At 40.4% G+C, this 22,228-nt stretch overlaps 2 protein-coding genes across 4 annotated transcripts; one reads left to right on the top strand and one right to left on the bottom strand.

The window, feature by feature from the left end:
• Positions 1 to 1,169: 1,169 nt before the first annotated feature.
• tram1 (translocation associated membrane protein 1) lies at positions 1,170 to 7,621 on the bottom strand. The gene is made up of 11 exons (XM_046066608.1): positions 7,340 to 7,621; positions 5,846 to 5,909; positions 4,649 to 4,767; positions 4,449 to 4,565; positions 4,292 to 4,350; positions 4,040 to 4,124; positions 3,770 to 3,840; positions 3,542 to 3,646; positions 3,278 to 3,421; positions 2,747 to 2,898; positions 1,170 to 2,460 (listed from the first exon to the last, which is right to left on the bottom strand). Exons 1-11 carry the CDS (start codon positions 7,460 to 7,462, stop codon positions 2,390 to 2,392), a joined length of 1,110 nt encoding a protein of 369 aa, XP_045922564.1. The 5' UTR covers positions 7,463 to 7,621; the 3' UTR covers positions 1,170 to 2,389.
• Positions 6,632 to 20,393, top strand: xkr9 (XK, Kell blood group complex subunit-related family, member 9). 3 transcript variants are annotated; one of them, XM_046066589.1, is made up of 6 exons: positions 6,632 to 8,132; positions 9,119 to 9,238; positions 9,920 to 10,374; positions 10,712 to 10,926; positions 11,015 to 11,648; positions 20,377 to 20,393. In XM_046066589.1, exons 3-5 carry the CDS (start codon positions 10,064 to 10,066, stop codon positions 11,641 to 11,643), a joined length of 1,155 nt encoding a protein of 384 aa, XP_045922545.1. In that variant the 5' UTR covers positions 6,632 to 8,132; positions 9,119 to 9,238; positions 9,920 to 10,063; the 3' UTR covers positions 11,644 to 11,648; positions 20,377 to 20,393. The 3 variants fall into 3 exon arrangements, with proteins under 3 accessions (XP_045922545.1, XP_045922552.1, XP_045922536.1); XM_046066596.1 differs by lacking the exon at positions 20,377 to 20,393 and adding an exon at positions 9,782 to 9,860 and having other exon boundaries at positions 10,241 to 10,374; positions 11,015 to 14,616; XM_046066580.1 differs by lacking the exon at positions 20,377 to 20,393 and having other exon boundaries at positions 11,015 to 14,616.
• Positions 20,394 to 22,228: the final 1,835 nt, after the last annotated feature.

The following is a 22,228-nucleotide window of genomic DNA, read 5'->3' as shown; positions in this document are numbered from 1 at the left end:
CCTATAAAATGATAGGTTTAAACACTGTGCCGCAAATGAAAAGGCTGGTAAAAGGAATATTTTTCCTTTGCTCAGACATCTAGAAGTTCAATTTTAGTCCAGCCTTGTTAATTTTAAGATACTACATTTGCTATAACACTTACCACTGGTAGTAACTATACAGTCATAAGAAAAATGTACAATAACGCGCGTGCATTTTCAAGAAACACCATGCCATTTTATTTTAAACTATTAACATGTAGTAAAACTAAGACGGCAAAACACATTACAAGCCTTATAAATATTACAAATGAGCGTGTCCTACTTAGCCTATGTGGCTACCTTGATTTACTGCGTGGTCAACTATCCACTGAGCTCGCAAGCAAGCAGGCAGGCGTTTTCTTTTCATTAAAAGTAGTGCAACATCGCCGCCAAGTGGCGGCTGTGTGAAAAACCGACAATGGGGGGTTGGGGGGGGCTGGATAGTTGACCACGCAGTAAATCAAGGTAGGGGGTGGACTTGTGTTTAGTACATTCAGTATTTAATATTTATGTGCGAGGGTGCTCCATCCGAATCAGAACTGTAGCTACCAATAACAACACTGAAGTTTGTCCTCTGCATTTAAAAAAAGTTATTACTGACTTATTATTAGATCATATGCTAAAGGCTTCAGCACATCTCACCATTAATTTATTTCCTGCCAGTGTGGAGACGTCTTTGAAAGAACACTTACACACTCATGTGTCATCAATATATAAAATGTACAGTCACTGAAATGATGACTGAATAAATAAAAAATAAAAATATAAATCCTGACTACAGCCTTGCTTCTAGCTTGTCTCCATTTATTGCATTGGGGTTCCTAGCAATATCTGCGACCTAGTTTGGGAGTAATTACTACACCTCCCCCTTTGTCACTATTACAACACAAGGAAATCATGTTTTTTGGTTCATTGTGCAGCAAAATTATAAGTCTAATAGCTCTTTTTTTCAATAAAATACTTTATTCCTTTATAGAATAGATAAACCCTCAGGACAAATTGAGATAACCACATACACTGCTGATGTACTGCCATAGGCAAACATGACTCACTTCTGTGTGCCTAAAATTAGTTAATGGGTTTTTTCTTTTGAAAAAGTCAGTGTTACCTTGGTGATTGATTCTTACAATACAGTTGAGTGCACGCCGTAGCTTTGTAAATTTATTTTATGGCATGTAAGTAAAAGGCATATATCAACAGTCAATCAGGCTCATTTGGCACAGTCAATAGTGGGCAGGGGGGGGAAACAGGCAAACTAAATATGACTCTCATTCCCAGTCTGTGCTTTTACAACAAATCATTCTTGTGGGCATTTTTAATGCAAGTAATAATATACATGGCCAAACAAATACAGTAAACCCATTCCACTTAAACAGCGAATGAAGAGGGACCATACAAGACAATGATTCACTCAAACTCACTAAATGGATGTTTTGCCTGATTTAATCCTTTCCATCTCTTATAAAGTAAACTAAACCACGAGGTGTGTTCGTTTATTAATCGTGTCACAGGCAGAACTTTCATGGCAAGTAAAATGTTCTATTGTGATTATAAAGCTGCTCTGAACTCCAATAATTAAGTTCTACATCAGGTCACAGCGCAGCGTTGCACAACACTGAACTGTCAACCTATTTACAGTATTACAGGGTGACATCTGCCGTTTTCCTTGCTTACTTTTATGCACTCTATTCTATCCATGAGTGGACGTTGAAAATTTTCCTATTCTACTTGGTGTTCAATCTTTAGGTGAATGTTGGTCACTGTGTGAGCTGAACAGTCTGGGATGTGTGAACCAAGTCGTATCCTTAACATTGTATGTAACCGTCACTCATGGAAAATATAAGATATATATAAAGGAAATTCATAAACTCCATACAATGTTTACAAAAATCCCTGAAAAGAGGGACAGGAGTCATTGGCAAAGAAAAAAAAAAAGGGGGGTGGGTGGATAAAACACTAGCAGGAATACACAGTATTTAGGAAAAAGCTTGAAATGACCTGACTTGAGAGAAACATTAAACACTGAAGTCATCATTCCTGAAATTTTTAAAATTACACACCCTGTACAAAACAATCCGTATCAATAGGCACTTCTTAAATAAGCTCTTTTTTTCATAGTTTATTTCTGAATTGGTTTTTGTTTTCATTCGGAATGGCACAGCAGGGCAATGATTCTCAGATCAAGGCGCGCTGGACGACTGGCGACAAGTAAAGCTAAATGCATTCTGGCCCATGAAGTCCAGCTGGGAGGTCAGTCCTGTGTGGGAGCTGAAAATGCATATCATGGTCGAGGAGCTGGAGGAAATGTTGGTTGGTTGGAGATGGTTCTTTGAAAAGGGGGTGATAGTGGGGGCTGAGGGAAATGTATTTATGAGGACTTCTCTTTTCTTGCTCTTGGTGAATCAGCGCCGTGGGAGTTCACTCCATTTACTCCATTGGCTAAAAACAAAAAGACACACCCAAATTAGTCATTTGACTGATTAACAATGTGAAGCATATGTAAGCACGGCCTTTATGCATTTAATGAGAGGAAATTGATTCTAACAAATGTGAGCTCTTAAGCTTAAAAGACTTGGTGTTGCCTCCTTTTTACTTCCCATTTGATTAGTCAGTTTCATTACAACAGTGTGTGCTTGGATATGCATTTTATTGCTTGGGGAAATGTCCAGTGCTTTGCAGAAGAATACACTCACAATCATGTAATTGCTTTGTGCTCCTTGCTCACCTTTGTCTTTCTTTGATTTGCTCTTGGAAGGAACTTGTTTCTTTTTCAAGGTCTGAGCCTGGGCATGCTCTCTCCACCGGCGCAGCTGAAAGTTGATAAATTTCCACATGATGAAGGCCTGAGTGAGGCAGATAGCGGCCAGGACAGTTATCCTAATGGAGAGTTGAAAACAGTCAGTAACGCAAATGGTTAGAAAAGACGTGGGTCACATAGACACAGCTAAAAATGTGTCCACAATATAAGTCCCATCTCAGATGCTCATTTTCAAAGCAGTTCATGTAGTGATTTAAGTTTTGTAATGTACTTTTTTTGCATAGCTTCTAGATTTCTCAACCCCCCCCCACTTGGCATCACATGACTGAAGTGTGCATCACAATACGCAACTCTTTATACTGCTAATGCTAACTAATACTATTTCCTAAAGGATTTTTGTTATGTATCAATGATTGTTACATTTAAAATATTTACCCATATATTTAAAATATTATTTCGGGATGAAGTGGTCCTGTTTCCCTTCTCAGACACACTTACCGAACGAAAAGAACATTAAAGTTTCCTGCAGCCAAATCAAAGCCTTGACTCTCCGCGTTGGCGAGGCCAAAGCCCACGGTGAGGACAGACAAGGACAGGGTGAGGAGCCGTCCAAGGACAAACAAGACGGCCCATATGGTGAAACTGGAAGACAAAGGGGGCGACCATGATACTGCATTCAAGAGTTCTCAACCATCAGTAATTCCTTAACTGGTAAAAGAAATTCACAAACAATCATACAATATGAAAAATCTGAAATCTCACCCCGTTTGTCTGTTCTCGTTGCTGAAGTAGATCAGGCGGGAAACATGGAACAGGAGCTCGACAAAGTAGTGCAACACTAGCAGGACCAGACCCAGGCGGTTCAGACTGAAAGACACGAGGAGACAGAATTCCCATTTATTACACATGACAAGACCAGCAAGAAGGCCGGTGTACAAACATGCAATGACACATACATAATATTAGGCTTTCTTAGGTAGCAGTTCTTACTTCAGAATGTAAGCGCCTGCAATGTGGACCAGGTACAGGAAGATGTACACAAGCTGGCGGGGAATATCCTCCTAAACAGTGCACACAAAAAGATGGGGGCGGACAAAAATGGTCAAAATATTTACAGCAGTGTGGCTCTGTATGTAGAATTAAGCAAGACGAGTATGATTCTTTGAAACAATGCTACATAATCGAGGAAGTCAAACAGGATATAGCCTCATGGTCTAAACAGACGCTTCACTATGTCCACAAACACACACACACTCTTACCTTCTTTGTCTTTTGGAAATAGAGTTCTGGCAGAGCGTGTAACCAGTAGCCCAGCTGACAAATGAAGTAGAATTTCATCTGGAATCTGAAGGAAAACAATTACAAAATGAAATGCTTTTGGAATTCAGAGCCACACTTGAACATCTCAATGCAATTGACAGTAAGGAAACATATGTGATGGGTTTTCTTGCCTATTCAAACCACAAAAAAACAACAAACAGTATCTCTAAAAAGCACAAGACCTCCACTTACGGCATCAGTGTGTGGGGATAACCCTCCCACAGGGTGACCGGATTAGACAGGAAGTTTTCCTAAGAACAAAGCTAATTGTTAAATTGCAATCACGGGCCGATTTTGGGCTTAAAACATGTCCAAACAAGAACAACGCCAGCTTAGCCACTGTACGTACAGAAAGCAGGATGCTTGCGCCCCACCCGAAGGAGAATAAGTAGAAGGCGCTGAGCTGCCCCGACTCGTTGAACTTGCTGTGCTTAGTTTTGGAGAAGTGCTTCTTCCTGTTGATTTTCTGCAAAGATGACCACTAAGAAACAATGGAGGACTGTTCGAGGAGATCAAAGACTGTGTGCTCGCAGCGTGTGTCTCACTTACATCCAGCACGTACTCCTGGATAATGGCATGCATGATGATGGCCACCAGCATGTAGAAGAAGATAGTGGCCAAGTCCTTGATGCCATGGTGGAAGTGGTTCACGGCCGTCTCCTCTGGGCCTTCGGTAGCGCACACACACACACAGAGGCAAGGCAAGTTTATTTGTACAGCACATTTCAGCAACAAGGCAATTCAAAATGCTTTACATAAAGGCAACAATTTTTAGAGTCAAATAGAAAATAAAAACAGGTTAATTTACCACCCGGTAAACATATTTGTTCACCCATAATGGGTTACGAATAATCAGGCTTTTAACCTTCCATTGATTTCCCATCTCTCACAAAACTCAAACCTCACACGAAATCTGACAGAGCCAAATCTGCTTTTATCTGTGTGTTTCGTTCGTATCCAAAATGTTTGATGCACCCTGTTCATGCATCCTTTCTAAAGTTACATATTATCTATGTAGTCTCCGACTCTGAATCTGTGAAACACAGCGACAGAAGATACATAAACACAGTTCCCAGCAAACAGCCTGAGATGTACTCCCTTTCTCATGGTTTATGCAACCACATAATGAAATCAATCCAATCATTTGTAAAAGTCAGCACAGACATAGGAAAAATACAATGGCTTTATTGAATTTGTTCCACTACAGAGAGATTTAGGCGCTGCAAGTTATTTGTCCAATTACAGACATGCTGTAAATAAGTTACTAGGTAAGTGGTAAGGTCTCCCAGATAAGAAGTGCACCAGCTGGCAGCCTGCAACCCTACAGCCTGTGCAACAGAGTAAAAAAAGCTCTGAGGTCGTACATTCCTTCAGTGGTATCTGAAGTTGGCAAAGAAATTGTTAACCTTGAAATTAGCAGGACTTGGGATTGAGAGGCCTATATTACACCTCAGCCCAAATTCACCCAGCACAACCTTGCCACAAGAGAACTTTATAAATCAGGCGGCCTAATTTTAGCTCCAAAGGGGGAAGAAAAAAGAGCTCTCAAATGGGTTTGTGTAAGGCCACGCAAGTAGCGCTCCAGAATCCAAATGAGAGGCTTCCAGCCAGACAAACTCTAAGAAAATACTGCATTATATGTCAAAGCCAAAATCCGCTGTGTTCATTCTAACACATTCAAGCATCATCTGAAAACATCTGTTCTGCACCATATGTCTTATACTCTCAATTTAATCTTTAACATACCATTTGTTGATATGGTGACATTGTACTGGACTGTTATGAATAACACTGCAAACTTTGAGGTTACCTGTAGATAGAAAAAAAAAAAAATCAACATATTAATATGTGACAGTCATTTAAAAAAGGATTCAACCAAATACATTTTAATTGTAAAAGAGTTAGTGTGTTTATACACATTAAAACGTGGTGCATCTCATATAAGGATTCCCTGTGAGACCTATAATGGAGTGACTGTAACTGAGATGTGAATATTGACTTACCACATTGGTTCTAAAGTTTAAATGTTTTATTTTAGCAATATTTCATAGCAGTGTTAGGCTGAGAATACACAAAGATAACCCAAACCTATAAGGCTACATGGGAATTATATTTTTGAACAGAAAACAAAATGATAAAGCACTATCAACTCCTTTAGAGGAATAAAATAAATAGAATAATTGAATGTAAGTTGATACAGGGATAATTAGCCTAGTAGTGATGTGTGAAAATAAAATGTATTGAAGGAGCAGCATCAAGATGCCAGAATGATACGGCTCAAATGGGAAGTTGCTTATTCGTCCTTCACAACAAACGAACTACGTGGCCAAACAAATGAAATTATATAGAGAAATATGCACTGTTTAGTTACATCGTCATAAACACCCGTAAATGTGAAACAGTTTAGCTGCCATTGCGAGCCAATGTACACGTTGCAACAGCTGTTAGTAGACGAGGATTTTACTTTGGAAAAGAAAAAGAGGAAGTAGGTCAAGCTGTCGCTCACTGACTATAATGGCGCTGCTTTTCACTGAGGACGAAACATGCATTGAAATCAAACATAAATGCGTGTGAAAGTGGCCCAGCGTGCAGCGCAGACACGGGCCACGCTGTGTGAGCGGATCCCGGCTGTCAGCCCGCAGCATCGACAGACATTTGCACTGCTGCTTAGCTCCAAGAACAACTTTCTGACTCGGTTTTCTGTGATGACAGCCCTCTCAGTCGCTGTAAGATTGCCACGTAACACATCTACGCATAAACTAAACCAAGTCGGGAGTGTTGCACAATATTGTAACCACTGAGATCGATAGACTGTTGCAAATCTGCAACACAACTTGATGTTCCCATAAATAACGTTGCACATAAAAAACTTTTTTCTTTAATGATCAAACCACGGGCCTCTGTGGACGAGTGATTTGAAATATCGATTTCATCATGGGGAGCAGCCAGATGGAAAGGGGACAATAGTCCCCACGTCGCTTTAATAAAGTCACAATTGGTTGGCCAGGCTACCCGATAGAGTTGATGATCTCGTGGAATAAAAGCAAAAGCGAAGCCATCGAGCGCAGAAAACTTTCGATCACGGGAGGAAGTAGTGTGAAGAATAGATCAGACAGCCATGTCAGTTTCCACCACAACAGCATTCGGCATCCTGTGCACCAGCAGTCCGTCCTCTGTGCCGGGCCAGCACCCCCGCGTGATCCACAAGTAAAACCCATTCACCGTGTGTACAGGACTTACCTCAAACATCAGCCCGAGAAGGAACACCATAGCAACACAGGAAACAATATCTGCATGGTTCTGGATGACAAACTCATGGCTCAGCATTGGCGGACTCTTGGTGGTCTTTTTTCGGATCCCCATGTCGACACGATTCGACCCAACTTTTGCTTCACGCGGCGTAGATGTAGTCTGTTTCTATCAGATATTATTATTATTATTATCCTTCTGTGCGAGAATCCTCAAAGCTCCCCTGGTTCATACGAGCAAAGGGCCAGGCAAAAATTGAATGGCGTGTCACTCTTCTGCTAGTGGGAGGGGCCTGGGAGGGGCCTAGTGAGAGAGCCGCTGCGCCTGCGCCTCACCAACAAGAATCTTTACATAGCGCCACCTCGAGGGTTGGGGTATAAGAGCATACTAATGACTTAACCTTAAAGCTTAAGTTACTGTATTTTGCTGGTTCAAGCTACAATTTTTCTGTCTAAAAAAGGTCCTGTAGAATGCGGCCCACTTTTGACATACATTAGTGTATGTTAGAGGGCGGTTAGCTCTGTCACCTCGCAGCAAGAAGACTCATAGACTGTATAAAGCCCCATACAACCCTGCAAAGGATAAGTGGGGATGGATGAAGTATATTATATTCATGTTGGGGGAATACACTATTGACTGTATATAAAGGAATACACTCACATATCTGTCTATTTTAGGAGATAACTAGTGTTAAAATGGAGCTACATTGCAACAGCTGGTTAGCTTAGCTTAGCATAAATACTAGAAACGAGGAAACAGATACTCAGCCTGGCTCAGTCCAAAGGTAATAAAATCTGCCTACCACCACCTGTAAAGCTCACCTATCTTTGACCTGTACAAAAACTGAAGTTTAAAACAATGTCATTGTTTGAGGTTTTATTATTTATCATTGGGGTTTATGTATGGAACTATTTCTTGTCGGCTGGTTGCCGGGCAAGGGGACAACACTCCAGAAAGTTAACTTTCTGCTCCATATTTACATGTAGGCCTACAATGGCTAGTGGTATCAATCTTCTCATATTGTTATTCAATTCAGCTTTGGTAATTTAATGCTAAATGCTTGATGTAGCATAACAGTAAACAAGTAGAAAAGTATACTGACTCTGTTAGTTACACAGCAATATCTAGCAAAAGTTTGGTAATGTTAGCTAACTTTAGCCACCATAAGCTATTGATCATACCAGACCAAATAAGGCTGTAGCAGTAAGACTCCTGAGAGTTGAACTGAGCATCTGTGTCTTTCACTGCTTATTGATCAATATTTGTGAGAGGAAGAATGTGTTATCTTCTTTCAAAAGTTATAAAGTTTAAATGTGATTGCCTATGTCATAGTATAACTCCAATAATTATAACAACAACTATTAAAATGATGAAAAAATTTGAAAATAATGGAGTGCATTAGGCTCCAGGGATCCTGATCTCAGATACTGATATTCCCAAGTGCTTGGATGACAGGAAAACCACTGTGTGAGTTGTGACATCAACCTTTCAGTTCACAGCAATCAGAAGACTCACCTGACGTGCATTCCCCAAGCAGTGCACTTTCACTTGTAAAATGAGGCAATATGTCTAGAGATACCTTGGCATTTCATCAATGGCTGGCTTTTGTATAAGCCATCCAAAGAATGTCTTTAACGTCTGAAGGATGGAAGACCTCAACAGGGAAATTATATTGTGTCACACATACAGACACGCACACAAGTACATGCACACAGGCGCAAGATATATTATGTAATCACATTTCCCCGGTGTGGCTATATTTGTTCACAGTGTTGACACTGAGGTGGAGCTTGTCAAAAGTTTCAAGGAAAGAGAAAGAGCTCTGGAGCAGTAGTGTTTGCCTCTGTGACTGTACACAGCTGTCTGCCATGGGCAGAATATAGCCTACTGGTAAGTTCAATGTTCATTTGTGTGTCTTACTGCAGGTGTGGATAATTCAAGGCAGGATGTGATCAAGTGGTATTTGTATACGAGCTCTGAATCATTTTCTGTTATAACTTTATGAAAATACTACTAATAATAATTGTAATTAATTCGCACATCTATGGCATTATTTATTTTTAAGTGAAGAGAATATAAATGTCAGTTTAACAGTGTGATACCTTGATTTTGTTTGCCCTAAAATTTACGGGTTTGTGGGTTTACTTAATCCCCAATGGCATCTTAATAAACTGTTTAAAATGAAATTGAAACTAGAGGATGTAAAGAGACTTTACATGTACTTATTCTGTGATTCAGTAAAAAGGTCTTAAAATACCTTTCTGTGAGAAGTGTAAGAAAAAAACAATATAACTTATATAAGAGTTCAGAATGAGCAAGGTGTGATTTATTATAATTTAGCAATTCCTGCTGATAACGACATTGATTATTGTTATATCACATTTGTAGTATGCCATTTATTAGGGACTGCATATAATCATGTTTTTATGATAGTGATCAAAGGGCAGCAGACTGACACAGCAGATGACTGCAGTTACGCTGCATTTCAAAACTTCAGCTGTCTTAAGCAAAGGTTTGTTTTATATTGTAGTAAATATGCACCTGATTTTCACAATTGTAATGCTTTTATAGATTGACCACAATGGCACCTGAATTGCTGGAGTCCAACACAAAACTGTCCATCTCAGCTTTTCTTTGGAACCTTCAAAAAGCAACCACATATCTACCTTCATCACAAAGTGAAACCTTCGCTTGAGCCTTTCAACTGATGGCAAAATGTCAGACATTCAATACACTAAACTGCGATGGTTATTAACCATTGCTGGACTGTTCTTGTATGTGGTGGACATTCTGACAGACATCGGTCTGGCACTGAAATATTTTCAAGAGAAACATTTTGTGTGGACTGGATTGACTCTAATGTTTGTTCTGGTTGGGCTGCTGGTGACTCAGATCTTCAGCCATGCCTGGTACAGGGACGACATGAATGATGTTCTGATAAACCCTGAGGGGAAAACAACCATACAAGGCATGTCCAAAGGTGGACTTGCTGCCCTGCACCTATTTGGCTTGGGCATCTTCACCAGGTATGAAATAATGACAAATGGTGATGATGTGATGATGATGTGATAAGAGCACTGCAGCTTAAGAAGAAAATAGCATGAGCTGCTCGTTTAGGCTGCAGTAAGGAGTGCCTCTATGTTGTAACTTAAAATGTACAGTATGCTAAGCATGCACAATGACATATTATTCTGGAATGTGCAAACTGGAATAACTACATTTAAGGTGTAGTGTGTGACATTAGGAGAAAGTCTTGCAAATGCATCATTGTCTGTGCAGCAGCAAAAGATGAATTGGTAACAATGTACTGCATGGTGGCAACCACCTGTCTGACTTTTTTCACTGTGTTTGACCGGTTGCTAGGTATTATCACCTGCTGAAACAAGGGTTCAAAGTGGTTTGGACAACAACAAACCCCTATATAGTTGAAGAGAGAAGAGATGTGCACCACAATCTGTTTTGCCTGGCGACTGATCTGAGCATGCTCAAACTGTTTGAGGCTTTCCTGGAGAGTGTTCCCCAACTTCTTCTACAACTATACATACTGCTGGGCCATGATGAGTGCTCATTCATTCAGTGTAAGTAGAGGCAGAAAGTGAGAGAATATTTCTGCATATTCATGAACTTACTGTATGATTATTTGTACCACCTGTCAATTTCTTTTAGATTTATCTATGGCATTCTCCCTCTTCAACATTGCCTGGGCCCTGGTGAACTATCGCCGTTGCCTGCGCAGGTCCCTCCCCGACATCAAGGAGATGCCCTCTGGCCTCCCCACAGCAATCTACCTCTTCTACAAACTCTGTACCATGACCAGCCGCATCCTCAGCTACACCCTCCTCCTCATACTGAGCAGCTACAGCACAGTTGCCCTCACCATCCTCTGGCTGCTGTGGACAACCTGGGCACACTTGCTTCAAACTAACTTCTGCTCATCCAGAAGCCTTGAGCTTCTGTACAGAGCAGTCACCGGAGTTATCCTCATATTCACCTTTTTCAACATCAAAGGACAGGACACCAGAGCAGCCATGATCATCTACTACTTGTTCTATTGCGTTATAAACATTACTGCTCCTTTACTGCTGGCCTTTCTAAAGCCAGAGTTGCAGAAAACCACGTTTTTTCGAACAATCACTGGTTTAATCTTTGGAGGTTCAGTGCTGGGGCTGGTGTGCCTCGTGCTGTACTACCTCCTCCTGCATCCCAGAGAGATGTGGCGTCAGGCAGATGAGGTGGATGGCATGGGAAATGAACCCAGGACCACAAGCAGAATAAGGAAGTTTTTGCAGCCTTGATGAAGGTTTGTTAAAAAAAATAGAAATAATATTTTTCCCAGCCTGGTTATGGGAATGTAGAGAAAAACGATTCTGAATCTGCAGCTACCTAACAATTTTAAGAGGAAAGGGTAAAAAGAGCCTATACAAGGTGATGTCATCTTAATATTGTGCTCATTATTCATTAGGCTACATACGAGTACTGCTATCAATTAATTTACCATATTCTGAGGTGAAGTTCGCTTTTTCATTACTGATACAAATGACTAGCTAAGCAAATAAGTGCAAAATAGTTGAATGTAGCAATCAAAATCTTTATTTATTCTTGTTTTAACAAACTTGTTATGAATGATATATTTATTCTTATCATATCTATAAAAAGTAATTTATTTGCTGATCCTAATGGACAGCTGGCATATTCTCCTTAGATTGCCTGAATATATTTTATATCATTGTGACCAACACTGTCTGTTAATAATGCATTGTAAATAATCCAATCTAGAAATTCTATTATGGTCAAAATAATTTCTCTACTTTTTATGTTAGATATACACATTTATGTGACAGACAAAGACACAATGATAAGCACAACTGTTATATGGTATACTTGCAAGCAGTTTTCTGATTAAGATTTTTTCCACACCTTGTTGTCAGACCCTAGAAGTCGGGTATTTACAGTCCAGTAATATCATCTGGTATGCCTCAGCTGAATACTATCTGGTGTTTGTGGACAGATGTTTTCTTTAAGCCTGTAACACACATGTTAAACACAAGGTGGTGTTATTGTCTAGGTTGATTTTTCTAGGTGAGGTCTTACTGTACACTACTGGACCTACATTAGCAACACTCATCGAGTTATCCTTTTAGTCAATATTTCAAGATCAAGACAAACCTTTTCCAATTACTCTAATGTCTTCTCCCTTAATATTTCCAGCGCCCAGTTGGATGTAATCTCACAATACGTAAGTGCTTGTTAATCTTTAAATTCTGAACTGTATGATTTAAGTAATTCCTTAATTAGATTATCCTTTCCTTTTGTTTGAAGAAGAGATGCGTGTTATTTGCCAGAGCATCTTATCTTCTTGTTCTTTTTCAGCCTCTTTTCACCAATCCCCTCCCCCAGAATGTCTCTTTAGTTTAATTAAACATGAGAACCAAATGCCTAATTGATCACCACTGATAAATTAAAATGCAAGATCAGGTACAGTTTAACAAGACCTAGTAGGAAGAAAGGCTCTACGGCAATCCAGCAGAATGGATGCTCACCAACCCAACCTTGAAAAAAAGTGTCTCCTGTTCAAAGTGGATGTCAACATCATCTCATTGACCTTCAATTAATGTGTAAATATCAGCTACAGCTCTTTCTCATCCTAATCGCCTCAAAGGTGGCAACTAAACATTTCCCTCTCCTTAGAATCCTTAGAAATGATGAACACGGGGGGTCATGGATGAGCTAACTAGAAATAACAAACCAGTGCTAATTTTGTTTTGACTACCAACAAAATATTGTGTGTGTGTGTGCGTGCGTGCGTGCGTGTGTGTGTGTGTGTGGCGGGGTGCGAGGGGTTTGTGTGTGCTCGGCTGGCCCAGGGTGAGCTCACCTGGGAGGAACGCTGACAAACCGCAGAGTCCAGAGTGCAAGATGCTTGCTGGCTCCCAAATAAATGTAGGCTTTTCCCCCTCCCTCTGTTCCTTTAATTCAGCCAAACATAGAACTTTTTGACTTGTTTACTCTACGGGGCCTCTTTAACTTTCATCTGTCAGTTGTGCTCTGTCAGAGGCACTCCATAAAATGACAAATTTAAGTGAGGAACTTGTGTTGGAGAGGAAATGAATCACTGCCAGGTAGTTACCACACAGAATTCATTTTTACTGTGGAGCTGCAGTGGACAGACTCTTAAGTCTTTGACTCGTATCAATTAAATGCTTGTTTTTTCTGTGTATTTACAGTATAGGCAAAGATAATTGTTCTATCTAAATAACTACAGAGCAAAGAGACATACAATGCTCATGTAAAGTAATTCCAAAATGAGGCTGATAGCTTACCTTTGGAACCAAAAAAGGATATTGCCCCATTGTACCTGTAGGCAGGGCACATCATTAGGGAGAAAATAAAATGACTTCATCCAATTCAGATAATGGATGCTCCCCTCTCTCCCTTCCACTGTATATTTCCATGGGTTCAGTGAACTAATGCGATGTAAACCTGCCAAATGGACTTTTATTGGGAGAAGATGCATGTCTCCTGGGCTTGAGTCCTAAGCAGTCTCTCCCTCTCTGTCTTCCTTTGCTTTTGTTCAGCTACACATACTTTTGGCTGTGACTCACCGCTGATAGCAATGCCAGGGACCAGTCACAAGCCATTGGGATGAAACGTGTTGAGCAAAGCATTACCTCCCTCTCTCTAGGAGAATACAAGCAGAGGGAACTCTGGCGTTGACAACCTCTCTGTAATTTCCACTTCTGGCACTGAGAGCTTAATACCCAGTAATCTCTCACTCTGATCTCACTGTAATGCACCTCCAGGAGGGCTGGAGTGCGTGTTGAGAATCTGAGAAACTAATAGCAAATCAAAGATGATGATACGTGACAGTGCAAGATGAATCTCCAGAACACCACGGGCCTTCAGTTTGCTCAACAGAGTCAGAAAATCTTGCATCTTATCACACACACAAGGGGGCGAATGTGCAAACACAAAGACATGTAAACTCACACTGCCTCACAGCTCAGTTTTTTTCTAATCGAATGGCGCTCAGCGTCTGCATAAACAATCTTGACCACTGACCTCTCTATAACCATCACTAGCTTTTCACCAAATCTTATCTTTTTGTTTTCCATCACCACATCCTGTAACAGCCGGTCAGGAGGGGGGGCATTCCTGGCGTACGCCGTCCCCACAATTTGTACAGACACAATAAACCCAGAGAAGCAGGCTGTTTTTCATTAGGGCTTCAAAGTCCATATAAACCATGATTAATGAAGTCCTGAGATGTTGTATGTCTTTAATTATTATGACTTGACTGCTGCACCAGTGCCGTGGATGCATTTGCAATGTTGGCGATCTGTACACATCTGCCTGGCTCATTCTGACATGGCAGCTTCGCCTCATTCTCAGAGAATTCCCCGAATGTGGAGGAGGGTGGGTGGGGACGGGGGTGGGGTGATGGAAGCCCCGTTTTTGCAATGGCACAGAAGTTTCTTTAATCACTGTACATGCACACTTACAAATGAGTTTGGGCAGTGACAGATTGGAGAGCAGGCTGAGGATAATTACATGCAGTGGGCTGGTGTGTGTGATCAGAGCATGGCATTGCGTTACCCAGAGGGTTCTGTAAATAAAGTCCTCATGCAATGAATGAGGATATTGTAAAGCGCATTATGCTGAGTACAATAGCCCAACCATTGTTACCATTTGGATTTCTGCTCCTGAGTAGTTGTTGGTGTAGTATGACAAGAACTGCAACAGGGAAGTCAATCTAGGCTTAAGCAGAACATGTTGTGGATGAGGTCAGTTATAGTCATAAATCTGACATAAGGCACCAATTACCCACAGTAACTAGTCTTATACTATAGAGGATTAGCTTTATCTAGGACACTTTATTCTCTGGGGCTTTAAAGGGGCCCTATCATTGACATGTATTGTTATCCTTTATTTCGCACTGTATTAATGTCAAAAACTAATTGAAATTGGACTTAATTTAGAGCCCCACCCTTGTAGTGAAGCTGGTATTGTTGTACGATCACAGTCCAGTAAAATGTCTGTTTTTCCAATTCAACAAATACAGTTTTGAGAAAACTTCAAGAAGATTATTCTTATCTTGAGTTTTAGCATGTGCAAATACGCCTCCACCACCATCAATTTAATCACAGTTTGTTACAATAGAAGAAGAAGAATCTATGGGCATGCTTGCAGCCTTGTGAGGCTGGACTGCCATGTTCCAGTTGCCTCGGAAGTTCCAAGTGGGAACTGGGAATGACGTCACACCCGAGTAAAGCCAACATGATCGCGTTACAGTTTTGGTCATACGTTGGAAAACAAGATGGACGCCTCCTGGAAAGCCTTTGTGGTGCTTGAGCCTTTCGGAATACAGACAACAACAGAAGAAATGTGAGGTCCAAAACTGGTTTGCTAATCCTTTAACAGCATTTTAGGGCAAATTTAATCTCACTCTGCTTAAAAGAGAATACACAGAGCAGCCATCTTGGATTACGGAGTCAGGGGTAGTGCGGTTTCCCCGAGTTCCTGAGTTGGAATTCCCTCTTGAGGTAGCGTTCCAGTTAAACCTGCCCACTTGGAACTGGAAATTCCCCACCTCCCAGTACAACTGGAACGCACCTTAGACACGGTGGCACTTTGACCTAAATGCTAACGAGATTACAATGACAATGCTAACATGCTAATGTTCACCAGGTATAATAATATAATATAATTATATAATATATAATATATAATATAATAATAAGAACAGCTAACTGGACCAGGGGGTGCAGCAAAGATATATGACATGCACAAGTTTTGTGATGTAAAAAGGTTCTACAATTTTTACTACCCTTACATGTCAACCAAGAGCACTCACACCTGGGAGCTGCCTGAAACAGCCACAGACTTATGTTGTTATCCTCAGAGCAGCTACATTGGGACAGTTAGTGTTTAGTAACGATACCTGTTGAGGAAGGAAGGTGAGGTAGTTAATCAACCTCTACTTCCAGATTTTCCCAGCCAGTCAATGGATTTACCTTGGGACTTAACAGTCCGTTTATAATGCACTGATTGTATGACATACTATAAAAGTTTATTTTATTCGCCAAATTTATTCACAGTTCTTTATGGCTAAACTAATATCAATCTAATCCAACATATATTCTTAACATATCAATTAGCCTTTCTCAACCCCAAATGAAAATCTTGAAAGGAATTTTGGGAGTAGGCTACTCTCTACTCTGTGTCATGTCCAGACAGTGGGACACAGAAACAAAGAGCAAAGAGGAAGCTCATTTGTATAATCTTCATTTAGTGCAGGCGGTTTATGTTTCACAGTCATAGACTGAGCACTAACATAATAGTGCTACCCATCCTAGTCCTCACACACAGTCGCGCTCACACAGACGTACACACAGATAGAAAACAGAAGCCATGTTTGTGTTGGGCATGCTCCCACAGCACACAGGATGATGGATTATAGAGTGTTCCTGTTTATTTATGCTGTGCTGGGTAGCGGAATATGGGCAAAGACCTCATGCATACAGCCAATGTATGGCAAATACAATCAGCCGTAAAATAAGATTGCATATTATGAATGAGAAATGGGTTCACACATGCAGACACATGAAAAGCACTGCAATCAAACACACACACACACATACGTCTTTTACAGGGGAAGCTTGTCTTGATTAACCTGGCCAGGGGAACCCGACATGTTTTTCCTTTTACGTCATGGCCTGTTCCCTGAGTGGCTTAGTGGAAACCATCAATTCTAGTTTGTCTGCAGTTTGTCTGTTTAAATCTTTTGCTAATCTGTATTATTCATTGATGGCCAGTTGGCCTTGCACAGGAAGTGCTGAGTGAAGGCTGATGTGGTATTTTTCTCCCAGACATCATACATCTCAGTCGGACCCCCTTCCTCTGCCCCCTTCCTTTAAGAATAAAAGCTCATTTTTATAAGGAAAATGTTTTTATGTCGCCATTGATTCTCTGCTGAACAGTCTTTCGAAGGCGAGGATTATCAGCATGAGCCATGAAAACAACGAGGAGGTTCACAAAGCATCTGTGACTGTGTGACTATGGGGGACAAACGTTTTTCTCTCATACAGTTACTCTGAGCTGCGTACACTACAACTTATCACCCCCTTGACAATTTTCTGTTTCTCCTAGTGTCAGAAGGCCCATAGATCTTGAGTGAAGGAAAAGATGCTATGCCTGATTATAACAAGAGGTCAGGTCTTTGATGCTGGTACGGTGAAATTTGTTATATGTTAAGCCAGTGCTAATGTGATTATGGACATTGATCCATTAAATCTACTGTAAAAATGCACCCTGCAGTAGTTTTGAACTTGATACTGAGGAGAAATGTGAGAAGTACTGTGAAACATTAAAGACGCTTTGATGTAATATTCAACCCATCTGCAGCAAACGGGGGAAATGTCCATAAAACGCATTTTGGGCCGGAGTAAGAGGGACAGGCCAGTGTGAGAAATGAGATGTGTGATTTTCTCTCCGGTCCCTTGCAGTGCCGTTGCAGTGTGGGCATGAAAAGGGGCAACTGCCTGTCACGATTACCTCGGAGGACGTTTTATCAGGGCAATAAAATCAGGCTCTGTGTGGCTGGAATACACTTTGGAACTCCCCTGCCTACCAGGGTCAGAGTCTCAGACTTTCGCCTTACTCCTCTTCTGCCATGGTAAAATAAGAGTGATGTTTGCCTGATGCAGAGAGCCGTGAAGTTCAGAGGAAAGTGTTTAAAGTTTTTAGGCTTATTACTGACTGTAAAACAGATAGAAAGATTCTTCTAAATAGTTTGTTTAAGAAAATGATTATTTTAATTATTTACAGCTCAAATAGTAATAGCTATATAATAGATTGATACATGTAAATATATGTTAAAGGTAGATCAACTTCATCAAATCAAATAAATTCCACTTGTGTCAAGCGATGTCAGCCACTGATCTGCACAGCTAGTTAGCTTTGGCAGCTGTTTTTTCTCTACTCCATAGGATGTAGCAATTGCCTCATTTTGTTATGGGCAATGACTAACTGATTATCAAGATGTTAGGGAAACATTAATATGTGAATTCAGTTTTAGCTTTAGCTAAGGCTGGCTGTGGCTAGTTGGTTGTCTTTCTGAAACAGAGAGTGAAACAGAGAGTGCACCCAACAATGGCTTCCAGAATCCAGCGATTATCAAATCAGAGTGTACTTAATGCAGACACGGACAGCAATACAAAGCCAGAATGCAGCTGCTGACTACATAGCCACAATGAACAGCAAACTGACCTTTTTTTGGCAGTAGTTTGTCGTAACTGTCAATTTAAATAGCTGTTTTCACATACATTATACACTTCATAACAGTGAAGTACAACAAAAGGCAAATTCTGGTCTTAACCCAATTTTGACCAAACATGTACTGTGTAGCCTAGATATAATAGCACAACACTGTGTGCTAAGGTCATAACTTCTTACCTCTAAAATACTGACAATGCCGAGTGTAACTGAGGACTTTATCAGGACTTCAACCATCTCTTTACTAGACCATGAGGAAATGACTTAATTTAATTGTGGGTTTGCGGCAATTTCTAAGAGGGTCCCACTTTTTTCAAAGTGTGTCTTTCTCATTTTGTAATTGTAATTTGTTCAGTACATTGGATCTGATAACATATGAGACCGCCACCAATGTACTGTATGAGGTAGTCTTTAGTTTTATCTGATTTCATGAACCTGCCATGAACAGTTAATGCTGTATAATGTTGCACTATGAAAAGTTAATGCTGTATAACATTGCACTAGCAATGCCACAATGTGTGTGATCAAACATTTGGTGATTGATTGAGAATGAATCAAGAATCAGATGATTAACTAAGCGCCATCATAGGCAAGTATTTGCCATCATGTGACCTCTTCCTTATGAGGGTCAAACTGTCAAAAATGTTTTTACTTATTGACAGGGCTATAAAATTAATAATCTTCCTCCATCTTAGAAGACAGAAACAGAGAACTCAGATGAATGCTGATGTCTGTCCATGTTCATTTGGGTGTCAAAAAGCTGTCAGCAGGGCGTCTCGTTGGGATGTCCACAGTGCACGGCCTTTCACTCTGGCCCATAATGCAACAAAGGTGCGGTGACTGAGTAATCTCCTTAAACAGACTCCCTGGCAAAGCCAGGTTCACTCCGGGGCCTCAGAGTCTCTGCCAGAGGAAATGACACCCCCCTTAGATCCCAACTCAGATAAAGCACACTGATGACATCACCGTCTCCCCCGTTTTTAAAAAAAACATCCCAGTGGTTCTCCCTTATTAGCATGTGCACTGTAGCGGGCAGTGGGAATAATAACGTGTTCTCCCTCTCACACCGGCTAAACTATTCGGGTTGAAACCACAAAGCTCCAGGCAGCGGCCAAGCTAAATAACAATCAGGGGGAAGACGGTCAAAGCATCACAATTAGAGGCAGTTTATTTTGTATTCTGCCCATGCCAGAGGGATTGCAGACTATAATTTGCACCAAAGATGTTCGAGAGTTTATGTTGTTGGAGAAATCTGTGGAAAGTTTATGAAGATAGAGGAGATGCTGGGTGAAGGTTGACCAGCAAAGTAGAAATGATACAAGTACTGTTTTAGAGAGAACATCTATTTGAGTTGGATGAAATTCAAGTGAGTTTGTGTGAAGTTCAAGGAACATACAAAAGAGCCAATAAGCAGGAATGAATGCCTTTTTCTTATAAGGGCAATGGGGAACTCAAACAAACCCTCCCCTGCTTCCCAATTTTAACAAATGATTGTGTGATAGGAGCTCTAACTTTGACTTATGACTGTTATTGATCATTTTATGAACCGTGTGAAGCGAAAGCATAGTTTATGCCACCCAGGGGTCCTGTCCTGGCAGGGTTCAACCATATATAGCCATAGAGGGCAGAGAGTTCAGGCAGGCACATGTGGGATTTCCCACCGACAAACACACACAGTTTCAACATTTTTATAAAGCTATTTTTTGGATTGTGGACAATGTGTTTCTTAGGCTCTCTGCTGCTTTCTTGACCCACAGGGTGAACTGGAGCTGTTGGTGCACAGATGCAGAATGTGGTCCACCAGACAGCTCTGAATGGTCCCTTCACATTCATTATGACAAGGTGACAGATTATCTACCCCTGTGCCTGCAGTGTTTGGTCCCGTTGGTTCAGAAACAGAATGCACATTTAAGATTAGTCACACTGTCCACACTTTTGTTGTCTGAATAATGCTTTAAGACTTATAACGAAAGTGATGGTGTCTAAAATTCCATTTCCATTATAAATAAATAAATGCAGCAGGCCAATATTTCATTAGTACTTGAGATAAGATACTCATCAGCATACATTTAGTTTCACAACACTTAGATTCTACAAAATTACAGTCATCCTCATCATCATCATCATCATCATCATCATCATCATCATAATCTTAAGTGTTAATAAAATATCCATGATCGTATATTTCTGTCACTACCACAAACACTTCTGGCTTATTGTTTAAAATTCCAGTGTGTTACTTGGAATCAATAACTTCATGCCACTACCCGCTATCTTGCCGGTAGATGGCGATATATGTACACGGAAGCGCTGTCCCCCCAATGAGGTTTAAGGTCCCGGCCCTCCAGGGCTTCCAGTCACTGGCTGCCCATGTCTGATCAGAGGCCAGCGGTCAGAGAGACACCTGATCCGGCCTCATCGCCTCTTCGCACTAATTAGCCGAGCGGCCATGGCTTCACTGTATGTCCCAGGCAAGTTTTGGCCTAATTAAGCTTTTGATGAATTCCTTTACGCGCTGCTTTAAGACAATAGGCCTGCAGCTCATGTCACTTTGATAGTCAAATAATTAGCAGGCACTGTTCTAAAATATTTTTTTTAATTTTGCAATGATAACCAGAAATACAGAAATTGTCTAAACATTACAGCACAAATGGAACAGACATTTTACATACGGTAGCCTAATTCAAAAATTCAGGCAGAGATAATCAAAATAAACACTTTAAAGAGAAAAATTAGAATTCATTATTTTTTCAATGCTGATCGCTTTTAAAAAAACACTTGTAAATATAATAAATTCAGCACAGTTTATTGCTTGTAATAATTACAGAATAACCATTAAGCCTGACGTTATGATATAAGGTATAATTCTTGTAGAAATTAGCACTTTGTCATGTAAAACGTTCCACAGAAAATATGAAAGTGTGTAAATTGCACACACTGCTATTTTATTTGTAGCCTACCTAGAAAATGCATCCGTTTATCGTTCATTTTTATTTCGACTCGCCTTTTGATTAGAGAAATTAAGTAAATTTTTGAATTATTATTATTATTATTATTATTATTCAATTCAAAATCAAGGTAATATTTATAATGTAACATACTCGGGATGCCTGTCTATGTGCGACTTTATTTTCCAGAAAAGTATTATTATTGTCATTAATATTATTCAAACATTACATTGTCGACATGGTGAAAGGGCTGAATAATTTACCACATTATTATCTATCGATTGACTGTACAGAAAAGAAGTGATCCGTGAGCAGCTCTCCGGTGTGCAGCAATAATGGGGTGCAGTGAATGTCTCACTCACGACAGCGAGTGATCAATAATCTCGGCGGTTTGGGACAGTGGGGGCAAGTCACGTGATGGCAGATTCCATGAGGGAGGCAGCAGGACAGGGCCAACCTTGACACCAAAAGGACTATTGAGTTTCAAGACAGCCAGAAGTTCAGGTTTCATACTTAAAATGAAGTGCCCACAATTAATGAAACTGGAAAATTACAGTTGGTTGTTACATGTCTACAAATCAAAGATACAGCAGCTGCATGTAGATTTAGAAATGTGTTATTTATTTTTGCCAGAGCAGAATGAGATGCAAATTTAAAAGTT

The sequence above is a fragment of the Micropterus dolomieu genome, linkage group LG01, assembly GCF_021292245.1.
Source record: "Micropterus dolomieu isolate WLL.071019.BEF.003 ecotype Adirondacks linkage group LG01, ASM2129224v1, whole genome shotgun sequence".
Classification (NCBI taxonomy): Eukaryota; Metazoa; Chordata; class Actinopteri; order Centrarchiformes; family Centrarchidae; genus Micropterus; species Micropterus dolomieu.
This window is presented reverse-complemented; position numbering and strand designations above follow the sequence as displayed.

Bases quoted from the DNA above. Each gene is read 5' to 3' on its own strand.
- xkr9 (XM_046066589.1), top strand. From the start codon at position 10,064: ATGTCAGACATTCAATACACTAAACTGCGATGGTTATTAACCATTGCT. The intron at 10,375-10,711 runs GTATGAAATAAT...ACCGGTTGCTAG, and splicing joins GGCTTGGGCATCTTCACCAG to GTATTATCACCTGCTGAAAC. The intron at 10,927-11,014 runs GTAAGTAGAGGC...AATTTCTTTTAG, and splicing joins TGAGTGCTCATTCATTCAGT to ATTTATCTATGGCATTCTCC.
- tram1 (XM_046066608.1), bottom strand. From the start codon at position 7,462: ATGGGGATCCGAAAAAAGACCACCAAGAGTCCGCCAATGCTGAGCCAT. The intron at 5,910-7,339 runs GTAAGTCCTGTA...TTCTATCTACAG, and splicing joins TTCTCGGGCTGATGTTTGAG to GTAACCTCAAAGTTTGCAGT. The intron at 4,351-4,448 runs GTACGTACAGTG...CTTTGTTCTTAG, and splicing joins GCGCAAGCATCCTGCTTTCT to GAAAACTTCCTGTCTAATCC.